The sequence below is a fragment of the Marmota monax genome, unplaced genomic scaffold (assembly GCF_021218885.2).
Source record: "Marmota monax isolate L192 unplaced genomic scaffold, Marmota_monax_Labrador192_F-V1.1 WCK01_AAM20220418_F8-fsc00013, whole genome shotgun sequence".
NCBI classification, from domain to species: domain Eukaryota; kingdom Metazoa; phylum Chordata; class Mammalia; order Rodentia; family Sciuridae; genus Marmota; species Marmota monax.
Window position 1 is genome coordinate 24,525,371 of NW_026692202.1, and position 14,666 is coordinate 24,540,036.

At 37.2% G+C, this 14,666-nt stretch overlaps 2 protein-coding genes across 11 annotated transcripts in view; one reads left to right on the plus strand and one right to left on the minus strand.

The window, feature by feature from the left end:
- Dop1a (DOP1 leucine zipper like protein A) overlaps positions 1 to 10,768 on the minus strand; it is a 108,497-nt gene extending 97,729 nt beyond the window's left edge. For all 8 annotated transcript variants that reach the window (XM_058575905.1, XM_058575902.1, XM_058575907.1 and 5 more), the window contains exon 1: positions 10,668 to 10,768. The gene's annotated coding sequence lies outside the window, so the exon portion shown is untranslated. The remainder of the gene's footprint in view (positions 1 to 10,667) is intronic.
- Positions 10,769 to 14,344: 3,576 nt separating this feature from the next.
- Ube3d (ubiquitin protein ligase E3D) overlaps positions 14,345 to 14,666 on the plus strand; it is a 161,066-nt gene continuing 160,744 nt past the window's right edge. For all 3 annotated transcript variants that reach the window (XR_009225901.1, XM_046432132.2, XM_058575920.1), the window contains exon 1: positions 14,345 to 14,542. Coding sequence is in view for 2 of the 3 variants with exons in the window: in XM_046432132.2 (XP_046288088.1) it covers positions 14,466 to 14,542 (77 nt within the window). In the remaining variant the exon portion in view is untranslated. The remainder of the gene's footprint in view (positions 14,543 to 14,666) is intronic.

Here is a 14,666-nt window from a genome sequence, read left to right on the forward strand (position 1 = left end):
TTCTTTATGTATGAGCATTAGCCTCAGGTCTTTTCACTGTTGTGTCCTTTCATGCACAGAAATTAAGTTTGCTATGTTCTATTTGTCTATTTTTGCTTTCACTGTCACATCCAAGAGATCATCACAGAGCTCAATGTCATGAAAATATTAAATGAGTTTTATAGTTTTAGGTCTTATGTTTAGTTCTTTAAATATTTAGAGTTAATTTTTGTATATAGCATAAGAGTCTAATTTCAATCTTTTGCATGTGGATATCCTGTTTTCCCATTGCTTTTGTTTGAAGAACTGTTCATTCCCTGTTGGGTGGACATGCACCCTTGTTGACGACCATTTGACTACACACATTCAAGCTTATTTAGGAGTTCTCCTATTTCATTGATCTATCACACTGTTTAGATTATGGTAACTTTGTAATATGTTTTTAAAGTCATTTATTAATAGTCTACCTTTATTCCTTCTGTTTACATCTCAACTTATCTGGCTAATACCTACTCAGCATTCAGGCCTCAGATTTTATCCACTTAGAGAAATCTTATCTGGTCAGATATATACCTCCTTCCTGTGAATGTCCATTACATACTCTACTTCTTCTGTCCTAGAAGTTACTTCGTTTTATTGCAATTTAATTGTGATTCTCAGGGGTCACAATTCCTATGACAGAAAGGCTTAATCTATTATTAAAGCTTCCACATCCCTTGCCCCTTGAAAAGTGCTTGAATAATACTGAATAATCAATAAACATTACAAAAATTGAATGATGAAACAGAACATGCTCAGCTGGTAAAAAAGGATAAATAAAATTTAAGCACTGATTTTGAAAATGTTCAAGATACACAAACTAAAAAAAGCAAGATGCAAGATAGTGCTTATAATATGCTCTCATTTATATAAAAGAGGGAAATATACATTAATTTGCATATGCATGATCTGTCTCTAAAAAGAATATACAAGAATAATGAATCAAATCAAAGGCATTCCTGTATATCAGCGACAAATCCTCTGAAATGGAAATGAGGACAACCACTCCATTCACAATATCTTCAAAAAAAATAAAATACTTGGGAATCAACCTAACAAAAGAGGTGAAAGACTTATACAATGAAAACTACAGAACCCTAAAGAGAGAAATAGAAGAAGATCTTAGAAGATGGAAAAATATACCCTGTTCATGGATAGGCAGAACTAACATCATCAAAATGGCGATATTACCAAAAGTTCTCTATAGGTTTAATGCAATGCCAATCAAAATCCCAATGGCATTTCTTGTAGAAATAGAGAAAGCAATCATGAAATTCATATGGAAAAATAAAAGACCCAGAATAGCAAAAACAATGCTAAGCAGGAAGTGTGAATCAGGCGGTATAGCGATACCAGACTTCAAACTATACTACAGAGCAATAGTAACAAAAACAGCATGGTACTGGTACCAAAACAGGAGGGTGGACCAATGGTACAGAATAGAGGACACAGAAACCAATCCACAAAACTACAACTATCTTATATTTGATAAAGGGGCTAAAAGCATGCAATGGAGGAAGGATAGCATCTTCAACAAATGGTGCTGGGAAAACTGGTAATCCATATGCAACAAAATGAAACTGAATCCCTTTCTCTCGCCATGCACAAAAGTTAATTCAAAATGGATCAAGGAGCTTGATATCAAATCAGAGACACGCCGTCTGATAGAAGAAAAAGTTGGCTACGATCTACAGTCGGTGGGGTCGGGCTCCAAATTCCTCAATAGGACACCCATAGCACAAAAGTTAATAACTAGAATCAACAAATGGGACTTACTCAAACTAAAAAGTTTTTTCTCCACAAAAGAAACAATAAGAGAGGTAAATAGGGAGCCTACACCCTGGGAACAAATCTTTACTCCTCACACTTCAGATAGAGCCCTAATATCCAGAGTATACAAAGAACTCAAAAAATTAGACAATAAGAGAACAAACAACCCAATCAACAAATGGGCCAAGGACCTGAACAGACACTTCTCAGAGGAGGACATACAGTCAATCAACAAGTACATGAAAAAATGCTCACCATCTCTAGCAGTCAGAGAAATGCAAATCAAAACCACCCTAAGATACCATCTCACTCCAGTAAGATTGGCAGCCATTAGGAAGTCAAACAACAACAAGTGCTGGCGAGGATGTGGGGAAAAGGGTACACTTGTACATTGCTGGTGGGACTGCAAATTGGTGCAGCCAATTTGGAAAGCAGTATGGAGATTTCTTGGAAAGCTGGGAATGGAGCCACCATTTGACCCAGCTATTCCCCTTCTTGGTCTATTCCCTAAAGACCTAAAAAGAGCATGCTACAGGGACACTGCTACATCGATGTTCATAGCAGCTCAATTCACAATAGCAAGACTGTGGAACCAACTCAGATGCCCTTCAATAGACGAATGGATAAAAAAAAATGTGGCATTTATACACAATGGAGTATTACTCTGCATTAAAAAATGACAAAATCATAGAATTTTCAGGGAAATGGATGGCATTAGAGCAGATTATGCTAAGTGAAGCTAGCCAATCCCTAAAAAACAAATGCCAAATGTCTTCTTTGATATAAGGAGAGTAACTAAGATCAGAGTAGGGACGAAGAGCAGGAGAAGAAGATTAACATTTAACAGGGATGAGAGGTGGGAGGGAAAGGGAGAGAGAAGGGAAATTGCATGGAAATGGAAGGAGACCCTCAGGGTTATACAGTGGAGGGGGTAGAGAGAGAGGAGGGGAGGGGAGGGGAGAGGTGGGGAGGGGGGATGGTGGAGGATGGGAAAGGCAGCAGAATACAACAGACACTAGTATGGCAATATGTAAATCAATGGATGTGTAACTGATGTGATTCTGCAATCTGTGTATGGGGTGAAGGTGGGAGTTCATAACCCACTTGAATCAAAGTGTGGAATATGATATGTCAAGAAATTTGTAATGTTTTGAACAACCAACAATAAAAATTTAAAAAAAAAAAAGAATAATGAATCTTATTACCTTCTGAGGGATAGGTAATAACTGGGTAGATGAAGGCAAGGTAGAAGCAGCCTTTTCACTACATACTTTGAATACTTTTAAAGTCACATGAATTATTCCCTACTTATGGTAATAAGTTTAAAATTTAGTGAGTGAATGAATGATATACCCAAAGAACATGAAGTAGTAGCTGTGCAATTTATGACATTTCCTCTGTTCACCACATAATAACTGAAAATTAAGATCTATATCTTAAGTGCTGAACTCAGAAACTAGATTCATGGAGTCCATATGACATAGAAGATAGTTTGCCCCAGAATGGGTGATGCAAGAAACATCGAAGTGGAAGCTGCAATGTCTTTTACTTTGATTTCATTAGTATTCTACTTATTCAGACAGGCCAGCAGTAATTTTGTGTGGGAAAGAACTGCACAAGGGTGTGAATATCAGGAAATGAGGATCAATAGAAGTCATATGAATGTGACTAAATAATAAGCAGTACATATTTCTCAACATGCAATATCTATACTACTCATTGTGAATTTGAAAAGAATATTCAAAAGATATTGAACTGAGACTTCCCACCAACTGCTGGAACTTGCTAAACACATGAGCAAGGTGCTGTGGAAGTAGATTCTCCAATCCTAAACAAACCTTCAGATGCCCGCAGCTCTAGCCAATGTCAGACTGCAACCTCATAAAAACTTAAGCTAGAACTTCACAGTCAAATAACTCCCTCTTCTCTCTTGACAAACTGTGAAATAATTGTTTGAAATCACTACAATATGAGATAACTTGTCACACAGCAATACATGAAAAAGTTTATTCTCAAATAATACTTTCCTTTGAAAAACTTCTATAACCTAAAAAGACACTGTATAAACAGTAGTTATCAGATTTTATAAAATTGAAATCATCAAGTTATAGAACCAGGCAGGCTTGGAGCATAGTGCTTTGAAGACAGCCTTGCAGTAAAATGTTAGATGCTACAAAAATGATTATGTTGCTGGAACCCCTTTTTCAGATTCAGAGGTAAACTCCTAAATGGTGGTAACACTGTATACAATATGCATGTAATTTAAATATACATATTTTTTTACAAAAATGACCAGAGATGAATTTAAAGTAAGTACTACATTTTACTTTTTTTGTTAGGAAGAGAAAAACTTTTCAGGAAATTTGAAAATTGAGACACAAAATGTTAAGACGTGTCAATGTATGGAAAAGTCACTGTGCCAGTTAGATCATATAAAAACAAACAAAAACATAATCAATGGTCTGGGATGGCATTTGTGGTATATAAAAAACTCTAGAACATGTATTTGGAAAACTGAATGAGAATAACATATTCTAAGGATTTCAGATAGCTGATATTTTGTAGCACCTTTTCATAAACAAAAGCAACTGAAAAATGTAGGGCCATTTTACCTGTATAATGCAAAGGACTAAGACTGCTATGCTTTCATACTTTTTCTGATTAGTCAGTTGTCACTCCTTTTTTTTTTTTTTTTTTTGAGCTTGTTAAAATGCAGATTCTGGTTGTTTTTTTATTTGTTTAATTTATTTATTTTTTTATTGGTTGTTCAAAACATTACAAAGCTCTTGACATATCATATTTCATACATTAGATTCAAGTTGGTTATGAACTCCCAATTTTACACCAAATACAGATTGCAGAATCACATCAGTTACACATCCACATTTTTACATAATGCCCTATTAGTAACTGTTGTATTCTGCTACCTTTCCTATCCTCTACTATCCCCCCTCCCCTCCCCTCCCATCTTCTCTCTACCCCATCTACTGTAATTCATTTCTCTCCTTGATTATTTTCCCATTCCCCTCACAACCTTTTATATGTAATTTTGTATAACAATGAGGGTCTCAGAAAAGGGAAATTGCATGGTAATGGAGGGAGACCCTCATTGTCACTCCTTAATAATGACATTTTCTCTGCATTGCTGCTAGACTTCTACTTTATTTTACAGTAAAAAAACAATAAACTACTTAGTTGGGGAGGACTCTATTATGCAATGAACAGTATGGATTCTAAATGGCTCTTTTCTAACTTTCAGTTAGAAGTTGTACCCAGAACCTCAGATCAACAGCAATCTAATTTCTTGTTGAGTAGCAAACCATTGTGTGTACTGATAAACTTATTATCATCACTCAGTTTTTTTTTCTTTAAAACAGTAATACCAAACTAATGGTTTACTTAACTGAGCTCCTTGTGATAAACTCAAAAAAAGCAAACTTTAGGCTCAAAATCTCTATATATGCCTGCAAATAATAATAACAACTTGAAATACAAGATGTATTATATACAATGGAAGTTCAGGAAATTTATATTCCTAATTACATGAAATTCCTTCTATGAGAGAGGAAAATTTGTCATTATCTCTGAAGAAAAAACGCTAAAGATGTCTCTGGCAGGATGAAGTATGAAAACAAGGCTATATAAAACTTACATGACCAGAGATTGAAGTAAAGGAGATAGGAGATTCTTTTTATTACCCTTATCTACTCACATAGGAGCTTTGCCAGATAAACATATTAATATTCCATCACTCCTAAATCAATAGTTATCATTTCATCTAATAAAAGATTCCCAGTGATTCTGACTTATTCTTTTAGATTAGGTTTTATATATAAAATGCACCTTAATAACAATAAAGTGCTAGTGTTGCATTTACACAAGTAACATTACTAACATTAAGGGCATTTTTTTTTGTACTGGGTATTGAACTCAGGGGCACTTAACCACTTAGCCACATCCCCAGCCCAATTTTGTATTTTATTTAAAAACAGTTTTTAAATGCTCTCAATGAGTTGCTTATCACCTCACCTTTGCTGAGACTGACTTTGAACTCATGATCCTCCTGTCTCAGTCTCCTGAGCCTCTGGAATTACAGGCGTGCACCACCACACCCAGCATTAAGGACAATTTTGAAAGAGTAAACACTTCTGATTCAATATTAAGTTTTCAACTTTGTACTGTATTTTAATAATAAGTTAATTATAATACTTTTTTGGGGGTACCAGGCATTGAACTCAGGGGCACTTGACCGCTGAACCACATCCCCAGCCCTATTTTTTTTTTAAGACTACTAAATTGTTCTCATTTATTCATATATATAAAATGCTTCATTCATCCTAAGTACCATTTTGGGCTGAGGCTACTAATCAAAATAAAATTCATGCAAATATATGTACATGATTTGCAGATGAGCCATGGCCTCCAGGTTTCTGGAAAGTTGCCAGTATTGTCCTTTTTTTTTTTTTTTATTGGTTGTTAAAAACATTACAAAGCTCTTAACATATCATATTTCATACATTAGATTCAAGTGGGTTATGAACTCCCATTTTTACCCCAAATACAGATTGCAGAATCACATCGGTTACACATCCACATTTTTACATAATGCCATATTAGTAACTGTTGTATTCTGCTACCTTTCCTATCCTCTACTATCCCCCTCTCCTCCCCTCCCATCTTCTCTCTCTACCCCATCTACTGTAATTCATTTCTCTCCTTGTTTTTTCCCCATTCCCCTCACAACCTCTTATATGTAATTTTGTGTAACAATGAGGGTCTCCCTCCATTACCATGCAATTTCCCTTTTCTCTCCCTTTGTATTTTTTTAGAGACAAGGTCTCACTGAGTTGCTTAGTGCCTTGCTTTTGCTGAAGCTGGCAACTCCTCCTGCCTCAGCTTCCTGAGCCACTATAGTACACTTTTAAATTTACAATAACACTTTATTTCTGGATTCTGGATTGCACAGGTAGAATTCCAAGGAATTTTCAAAACCTCATTATCTCAAACTTTGGGCCACCAAAAAGATGGAAGATGATTCCATGGAATAAGAGGACTGTGCTAAGTGATACTCAAGTGAGAAAGTTACTCCCTCTTCATTCTTGTTCAATTCCTCTAACTGAATTAAGAAGAAAGTCGCAAGTTTGGTGCTAGGATATTATCAACACCATTGAAATTCTGGCTAGATTCCCTTTTAAACAATGAACAGAGTCTCAGGCTTAGAGCCTTTAGAGAGCAATGGTTTCTAGCTAGAAACTAACAATGTTTTGTTTTCATTATTTTTACCAACTGTATCTAACCTTCTGTTTATGGCAAATGCTACCTGCTTTTAATTCATAGTTATTTCAAGTTTCTTCTAAAGATAATTTTCATAATCACATTGATGTAAGGAAATGGTATATAGGAAGTATGCAAATATGGTTAAAATCTGGAAGATGATATAACAATGACTTAAGCTTCAGAAATAATTATTCTTTTGGATAACAAGTTCTTTCTAAATGTATGTCATTGGTTTAGCTATTGTGAAGGACAGAGTAGAATACTTAAAATATATATAAGAAAGTCAGAAGAGCAGGAAATTATTTCAAAATAAGGTAATTAATATATCCACAGAAAAGGTGGCATTTTTAGCTAGGACTTGAAAGACAGCTATAATTTAGATATGGTAAGAATTTTAAGAAAGCAAAATATAACAGTATAGGCATGATTGTTGGCACATTCCAAATCCTGGCTACATGCTCATAGATTGAAATGTACCATAAAATGGGTGCATACTATTGTATGTAAGTTTTTCCTCAATAAATTTGATACTATCTTTGATATAAACAATGAAATGTCACTGAGGTTTCAGGCTTAGAGAGCTTGGGAAGGAGGAGACAAATGCAATAAAGAGAAAAGGGAAATCACAACTTTGAATCAAAAGCATTTATTTTCATATAACAATTCTCAATTAAAGCTATTAGTAATTAGCTTTACAATAGAAAAATATTAGTCTTATAGTTCTACATATTAGTTTTATTTCAAGGAGAGAACTTACTGGATTTAAGACTTATCTATTAAAATTAAATGTTATTCCCACCCCTCCCCCCAAACAAATCTATACATTGATAGCACTAACCCATAATAAAGTTAACAAAGAATAGACAGAGTATCTACATGGGTCATATACTAATGATACCTAATATAGTTTAGAAAAATAATTTAAGATTGTATTCAACACTTGTATACTGTTTATATGCAATTTAGAAATAACTGACTCATGGGGCTAGGGATATAGCTCGGAAGTTAGAGTGCTTGCCTCACATGCACAAAGCCGTGGGTTCAATCCCCAGCACCACAAAAAAAAAAAAAGAAAGAAAGGAATAACTGACTCACAATTTGTTTTAACCTTTCTTTGATGGCCTAAACTCTTGAAATTATGTAGGTATTAAATACTAAGTTTTAAGAATTCATAGCTAGAAAGAGAAATCATCATGATAAAAGTAATGTCACTATCGTCATTATCAACAAGTCTACTTGTTGGCACCTTAAAATGCCAATCTGAATAAAATCAATAAAACTATAAAAATGAAATTCAGAAAGTGAATTACAGTTAAAGAAAAGCATCAATAGACCAAAAAAGAAGATACTCTTTTGCCATAAAATAAAGCATTAAGACTCACAAGAGACATGTGTGCATACTTAATATTTTACCATGGAAAATATAATGATTTTGTTATAGCAATGAGTTGTAGCTAGATCTTTATGCTCTACAAAGCTTAAATTGACAACAAAAAGGCATAATGCATGGAATTTTACAATTGATAGTGGATACAGTTCAAGTATAATGATTTTCAAATTGGTTTTCTATGTAATTATATTTTAAGAGATGTTAACATGTCAGTCATGAGAAAACAGGCTTTCTGCCAAGGTAAATTTAGGAAATGCTATAACCTTCTCCTGGAGATTATATACATGTAAGTATAGCAGTAAAAGTTTTTAGGAGTCTGCCTTTATAAGCAAATCGAAATTAAATTTAATCCAGTAAGTTCCCAAATCATTTGTTATGGAAAATTCTTCAGGAGAAAGAAGCCTAGTAATTGCTTTGTATCGTGTTCAGGGGAAACATCAGTTTGGAAAATCCTGGTTTTTCCAAATTCCCTTTAATATAAAAAACTGAAGCCTAGCATGTGCATGGCCATGGATTTGATTCCTAGCACATGCAAAACACACACACACACACACACACACACACACAGTCAAACAAAGAAAAAAAAAGAATGTCTACAATGGATTATAGTGATAAAAAGCATGAATTCCTGGGCTCCGTCCTAGCACTTCCCACCCTCACCTAAAAAAAAAAACAAAAAAAAAACAAACCAAGAAACAAAACCAACCAACAAACCCACAAAAACTAAGGCCTAGGGAAATCACACCTGGTTGACAGTATAATGAAGAACTTGAAGCTCATCTCTTCATCTTCAGACCAGAGATCTTTCCACTTCAACTACAAAATGGGACTCCTTTGACAGCACAATGTTAAATGATAGCATTAAATTTACATCTTATATTTTATCATCATGTTTTCTGATTTGTGTATTAACCAAGGTGTTTTTAATTCTTTCTTCAAAAGATTGGGTCCCTGGGTTGGGATTAGAGCTCAGTGGAAGAGTGCTTGCCTAGAATGTGAGGCACTGGGTTTGATTCTCAGCACCACATAAAACAAAATAAAGGTCCATCAACAAATAAAAATAAACTTTAAAAATATTTTTAAAAATTGGGTCCCTAATAATGAAGTCTGCCTGGGGATTAATTAATGCTTAGCAATTCTGAGGAGTGATTAGGCTTGTCTGAAAGCAATCACTAAAATAAGGCACTTGGACTACCTGTGGTTGTATTTGACAAAACTTTTGTGTTGGCCATGAAGCAGTGACTTAGTACATAAAACGCTGACCTGTTATTCATAGAAGGCTATATTAATATTTACAAATAAAATTAAAATATAAGAATTTATGTCTGCATTATCAAAAGCCAACAACATCAAAACAAATTTCTTTCCTCAGTAGTTCAAGGCCTATGTTTTTTATATTTTGTTGTAAACCAAAATGTTTTTCATTGTTTTAACTACAGTCTCTAAATCAGGCTTTTTCAATCTTTATCTTTCTTTAACTCCATAGAACTCTAAGATAATGTAAGATTAATCAAAACACTACTCACTTAGCTTGAGAGAGAGAGAGAGAGAAAACGAACGAGAACACTTGTTCGGGCCCCCTCAGGGTAGAAGAATGGAGGAAAAGGAACAAGTAAGTATTGCTATGTTGCAACTTCAAAAGAGTTTGGAAATCAAAGGTGAATAATTGTTAACAACTTCCGTATGACTATTCCGGCTTCCTCTTAATAAACTGCTGTACTCCTTTCTAACCCCTTACTTGGGACCATTGACCATAACTGACATTCACCCTCCCTACTCAAAAAGAACCCACCAGACTAAGCAGACGACACAATACTTCGACTCCACCAACAAAGAGGCTACTCCGCGCGCCTTTACAGCACAGGTGGGACCTCTTCCCCAGCCTTGCGCACTGCTTGACTCCAGCGCCAAGGCTTGGATCAGGTCACCCGAAGCCCCGGCCCCGCCTCCAGTCACCCCTGCCCTGGACCACCCTCGCGCCTCCATCTGGCCCTAGCCCTTGGGTCCCTGCGCAGCTCGCGAATCCCCGGAAACCAGAGGGCGGCTGGCGGCGTCGCAGCTCCAAGCGGGACCGCGGCTACACCCGCGACGCCACAGCAGTCAGACACCGCGGGGCATCCCTGTGGCTCCAGAACGAGCTGGGCCGAGGAGGCTGCTCGGGACAGGCAGCTAGCCAGCCTCGCGACCGCGCTGGGGGCGGGGACGCTGTTACCTGCCGTGGGTTCGGCCGCTCCCCGCCGGCGCCGCTCTCCTGGCAACCGCGACAGCGACACGAAGGCCCAGAGCCGAAGGGCCTAGTGACAGCTCCCAGTGTGCACTGCGCGCGCCCACGCCGGCGTTGACGTTGACGGCCCTTGATCCCGCCCCCGATCACTCCATGCCAGCTGACGCTAGTTGGTGCTACAGCGCCCTCCAGTGTATATTAATGAGAAGCGGTCACGGGGAGTGGACCAGGAAAGGGGTTTAGCAGGCATTTTTAAATCGCCTGGAAAAGTTCCAATTTGATGGAAAATTTGAATGGCTTGTAGGAATCGAAAACAGATTTTAATTATTATTTAAATAATTATTTAAGTAGATGTACAATTTTTGTTCTTTAATAATTTAAAGAATTATGAATATTTTATATGAATAACTTAAGGTCCGGAGAGGACCAGTGTGAAGTTAGGAGACAAATATTGATGTCATTGGGCACCGAGTATAAAGCCCTTTCAATCATGTCAAAATACGTCAAGGCGGATTTCACCATTTTGCCCAGACTATAGGGGAGAGAACAAAAGAAAGTTTTTACAAATGTGTGACTCTTTAAATAAAATATAACGATCTCTTTTTAAATTTTAATTTGTTATATATGACAGCAAATTGCATTATAACTCATATTACACATGCAGAGCAAAATTTTTCATATCTCTCGTTGTACACACGTAGTCACACTATTCGTGTCTTCATACATGTACTTAGTGTAATGATGTCTATCTCATTGCACCATCTTTCCTACCCCCATGCCCCTTCCCTATCCCTCCCCTTCCTTTGCCCTATCTTTAGTTCATCTAATCTTCCTATGTCCTCCCCACCCTTAAATCAGAGAAAACATTGGGCATTTGTTTTTTTGGGATTGGAAAACTTCACTTAGCATTATATTTTCCAATTCCATCCATTTACCTGCAAATACCATGATTTTATCCTCTTTTAATGCTGAATAATATTGCATTGTGTATATACACCAGTTTCTTTATCCATTCATCTATTGAAGGGCCTCTAGGTTGGTTCCATAGTTTAGCTATTGTGAATTGTGTTGCTATAAACATTGAAGTGGCTGTGTCCCTATAGTATGCTGCTTTTAAATCCTTTGGGTATAGACCAAGGAGTAGGATAGCTGGGTCAAATGGTGGTTTTGTTACCGCTGTTGACCTGTGACGAGTCCTTGCTTCCCCAATGTTGAAGAATAACACCAGAGAAGCACACTGAGGCAAGGTCAGAGTGGAAATTAGAAGTTTATTAAAGGACAGCAGAAAAGACTTCTCCCGGAGGAAGAAGGGGACCCAAGAGATGGAATCCGTGGAAGTTTCCCCTTTTTACAGTTCTTTCAGTGACTGAATGTAGGTGGGAAGGCCCGAGGGTGGGGCCCAGGTGAGCCAAAGAAGTAATCTGGTCAGGAAGGACTTCTGAGTCAGCATCTTCAAGTCTGCTGGGGGCTGTTTATTAACACTTCTTTGGGATGGGCTCTGGGCCTTGGACTTTTCCTGGACTTCATTAACATTCCAAGAGTTGTTCAACTTTTCCCAGAATTCATTCTAAACAGGGCCTCCATTTTGGATCTTACTCGATATTAGACCCGATTTACCTAACTACACTGACTAAGTAACTTTAAATCTGGCTTCAGTTTCATTCCCAGTTTTCCAAGGGATCTCCATACTGTTTTCCATATTGGCTGCACCAATTTGCATTCCCACCAATAATGTATGAGTGTGCCTTTTCCCCCACATCCTCGACAACACTTATTGTTGTTTGTATTATTAATAGCTGCCATTCTGACCGGAGTGAGATGAAATCTTAGAGTAATTTTGATTTGCATTTCTCTAACTTGCTAGAGATGTTGAACATTTTTTCATATATTTGTTGATTGAATGTATATCTTATTTTGAAAAGTGTTCAGTTCCTTGGCCCATTTATTGATTGGGTTATTTGTGGTTTTGGTGTTAAAATTATTGTGTTCTTTATATATCTAGAGATTAGTGCTCTATCTCATGTGCATATGTTAAAAATTTGTTCCTGGCGCTGGAGTTATGGCTCAGTGGTACAGTGCTCCCCTAGCATGGGTGAGGCCCTGGGTTTGATCTTCAACACCACATAAAAATAAAATAAAGGTATTGTATCCAACTATAACTAAAACAAAATATTTAAAAACAAATTTGTTCCCAAATTGTAGTCTATTCACCTCACTGATTGTTTCTTTGGCTGGGAAGAAGCTTTTTAGTTTGAATCCATCCCATTTATTGATTCTTGATATTAATTCCTGTGCTATAGGAGTTTTATTAAGGAAGTCAGGGCCTAATCTCACATGATGGACATTTGGGCCTAGTCTTCTATCAGGCCCAGAGTCTCTGGTTTAATTCCTAGTCTTGATCCACTTTGAGTTGAGTTTTGTGAATGGTGAGAGATAGGGGTTTAATTTCATTTTATTGCATATGGATATCCAATTTTCCCAGCACCATTTGTTGAATATAACACTCTTTTAATCTAATAAAACATTAATTGTTAAGAACATGCTGTTCTAAAAAATATGCTGTTCTAAGAATGTTATCTATTTTGATATGTCAGTATTTATGACAGCCTTGGGGGTTAATGATGGAATAGTATATCAAGTGATCATCATGCATTAAATAGATGAAATAGTTGAAAACGAATAGAAAGTTTATTTTTTTTACTAAATTTTACTAAGTTAATATTTTTACCAAGTTCCATGCATGATTTCAAATTATTCTGATGGAACAAGAATTTGTGCAGCAAATACCATAAAGTTTAAAACTCCAAAAACTGATTTTTGAAAAATTATCTTAATCCAGTATCTCTATAGATTTTAAGGATTTTTTTTTTTTTAAATTGATATGCTTCAAGTTTGGTGTGTAGTAATTATGACTTTGAAATGATAAAATGAAGCATCAATAAACAGAATTTTTTATACAAACCATCATTTTTTTCTTTTAAAATAAGTGTTCTTTGTTTTTAAAGAAGTCCTTTTGTAATTCTACTGTGATCTTATATTTTTACATTTCTGCATTATAAGTATGTATATTATAGTAGATCCTTTAGCAAACTTTCAAAAATTATCTTGTAATGAAATTCTGATTTCTCTGAGTTAGTCTTTACTTTTGTAAAATAGTAGAAACGTGTTATCTGGAATTATTCCAGGTTATATGAATGATTGATCCTTTAATTTAAAATACTAGACTTGAATCACACTCTTTTATATAGGTAGCAGAAAACTTCCTTACATTTTGAAACTATTTCAATCTTGAAGCTATCCTGTTTAAACTGAGAAGCAATGCCAAGTTGATCTTTCACATTTTTGTTGTCTCAGAGGCTAACAAAAGACCCTATTTCTGATTGTCCCCTCCTGGGGACAGTGCCCACCTGATCGCTTCCGTCCATTATCTCATTTTTACCCAAACTAGCTAGAGTGTGCCCCACGACCCTCGATTTTTATAATCATTTTACAGGGAGGCTAACCAGGTGGCGCTTTTAGGAAGTGTAACCTGGCTCTGGCCATCAGTTTTCCCAGCGGGTTTGAGAATGTGCTCCGGGGGTGGGGCCCGCGACCTTAAGGCGGCGCACTCTCCGCCCGGCAGGCGGCGCTGTGGGCTGACAGAGGGCGCCAGCCGTGCGATCTGGTGCTGGAGCTGCCACTGTTGTCGCCTCCTCTATTTCAGCTGCACGTGCAACCGCTCCTGCCCCTGGTGGCCCGGGTTCGTGAGAACCCCCAGCTCAATCCAGGGCAGACCGGGCGCTGGCGATGGAAGCCAGTGCGGTGGAGACGCGTGTGTTCGTGGAGGTGCGGAGACGGCTGCAGAGCGCGCTGCTGATCGTGGGGTAAGGCCGGGCTGGGAGCGCTGATCCTGGGGTAAGACCCGGCTAGGCAGAGCCCAGCTCGCGCTCCTGCCGCCGGGTCCAGCGGCGTTCTCCGCCTCCCTCAGAACCACGGATTTTGAGTTTC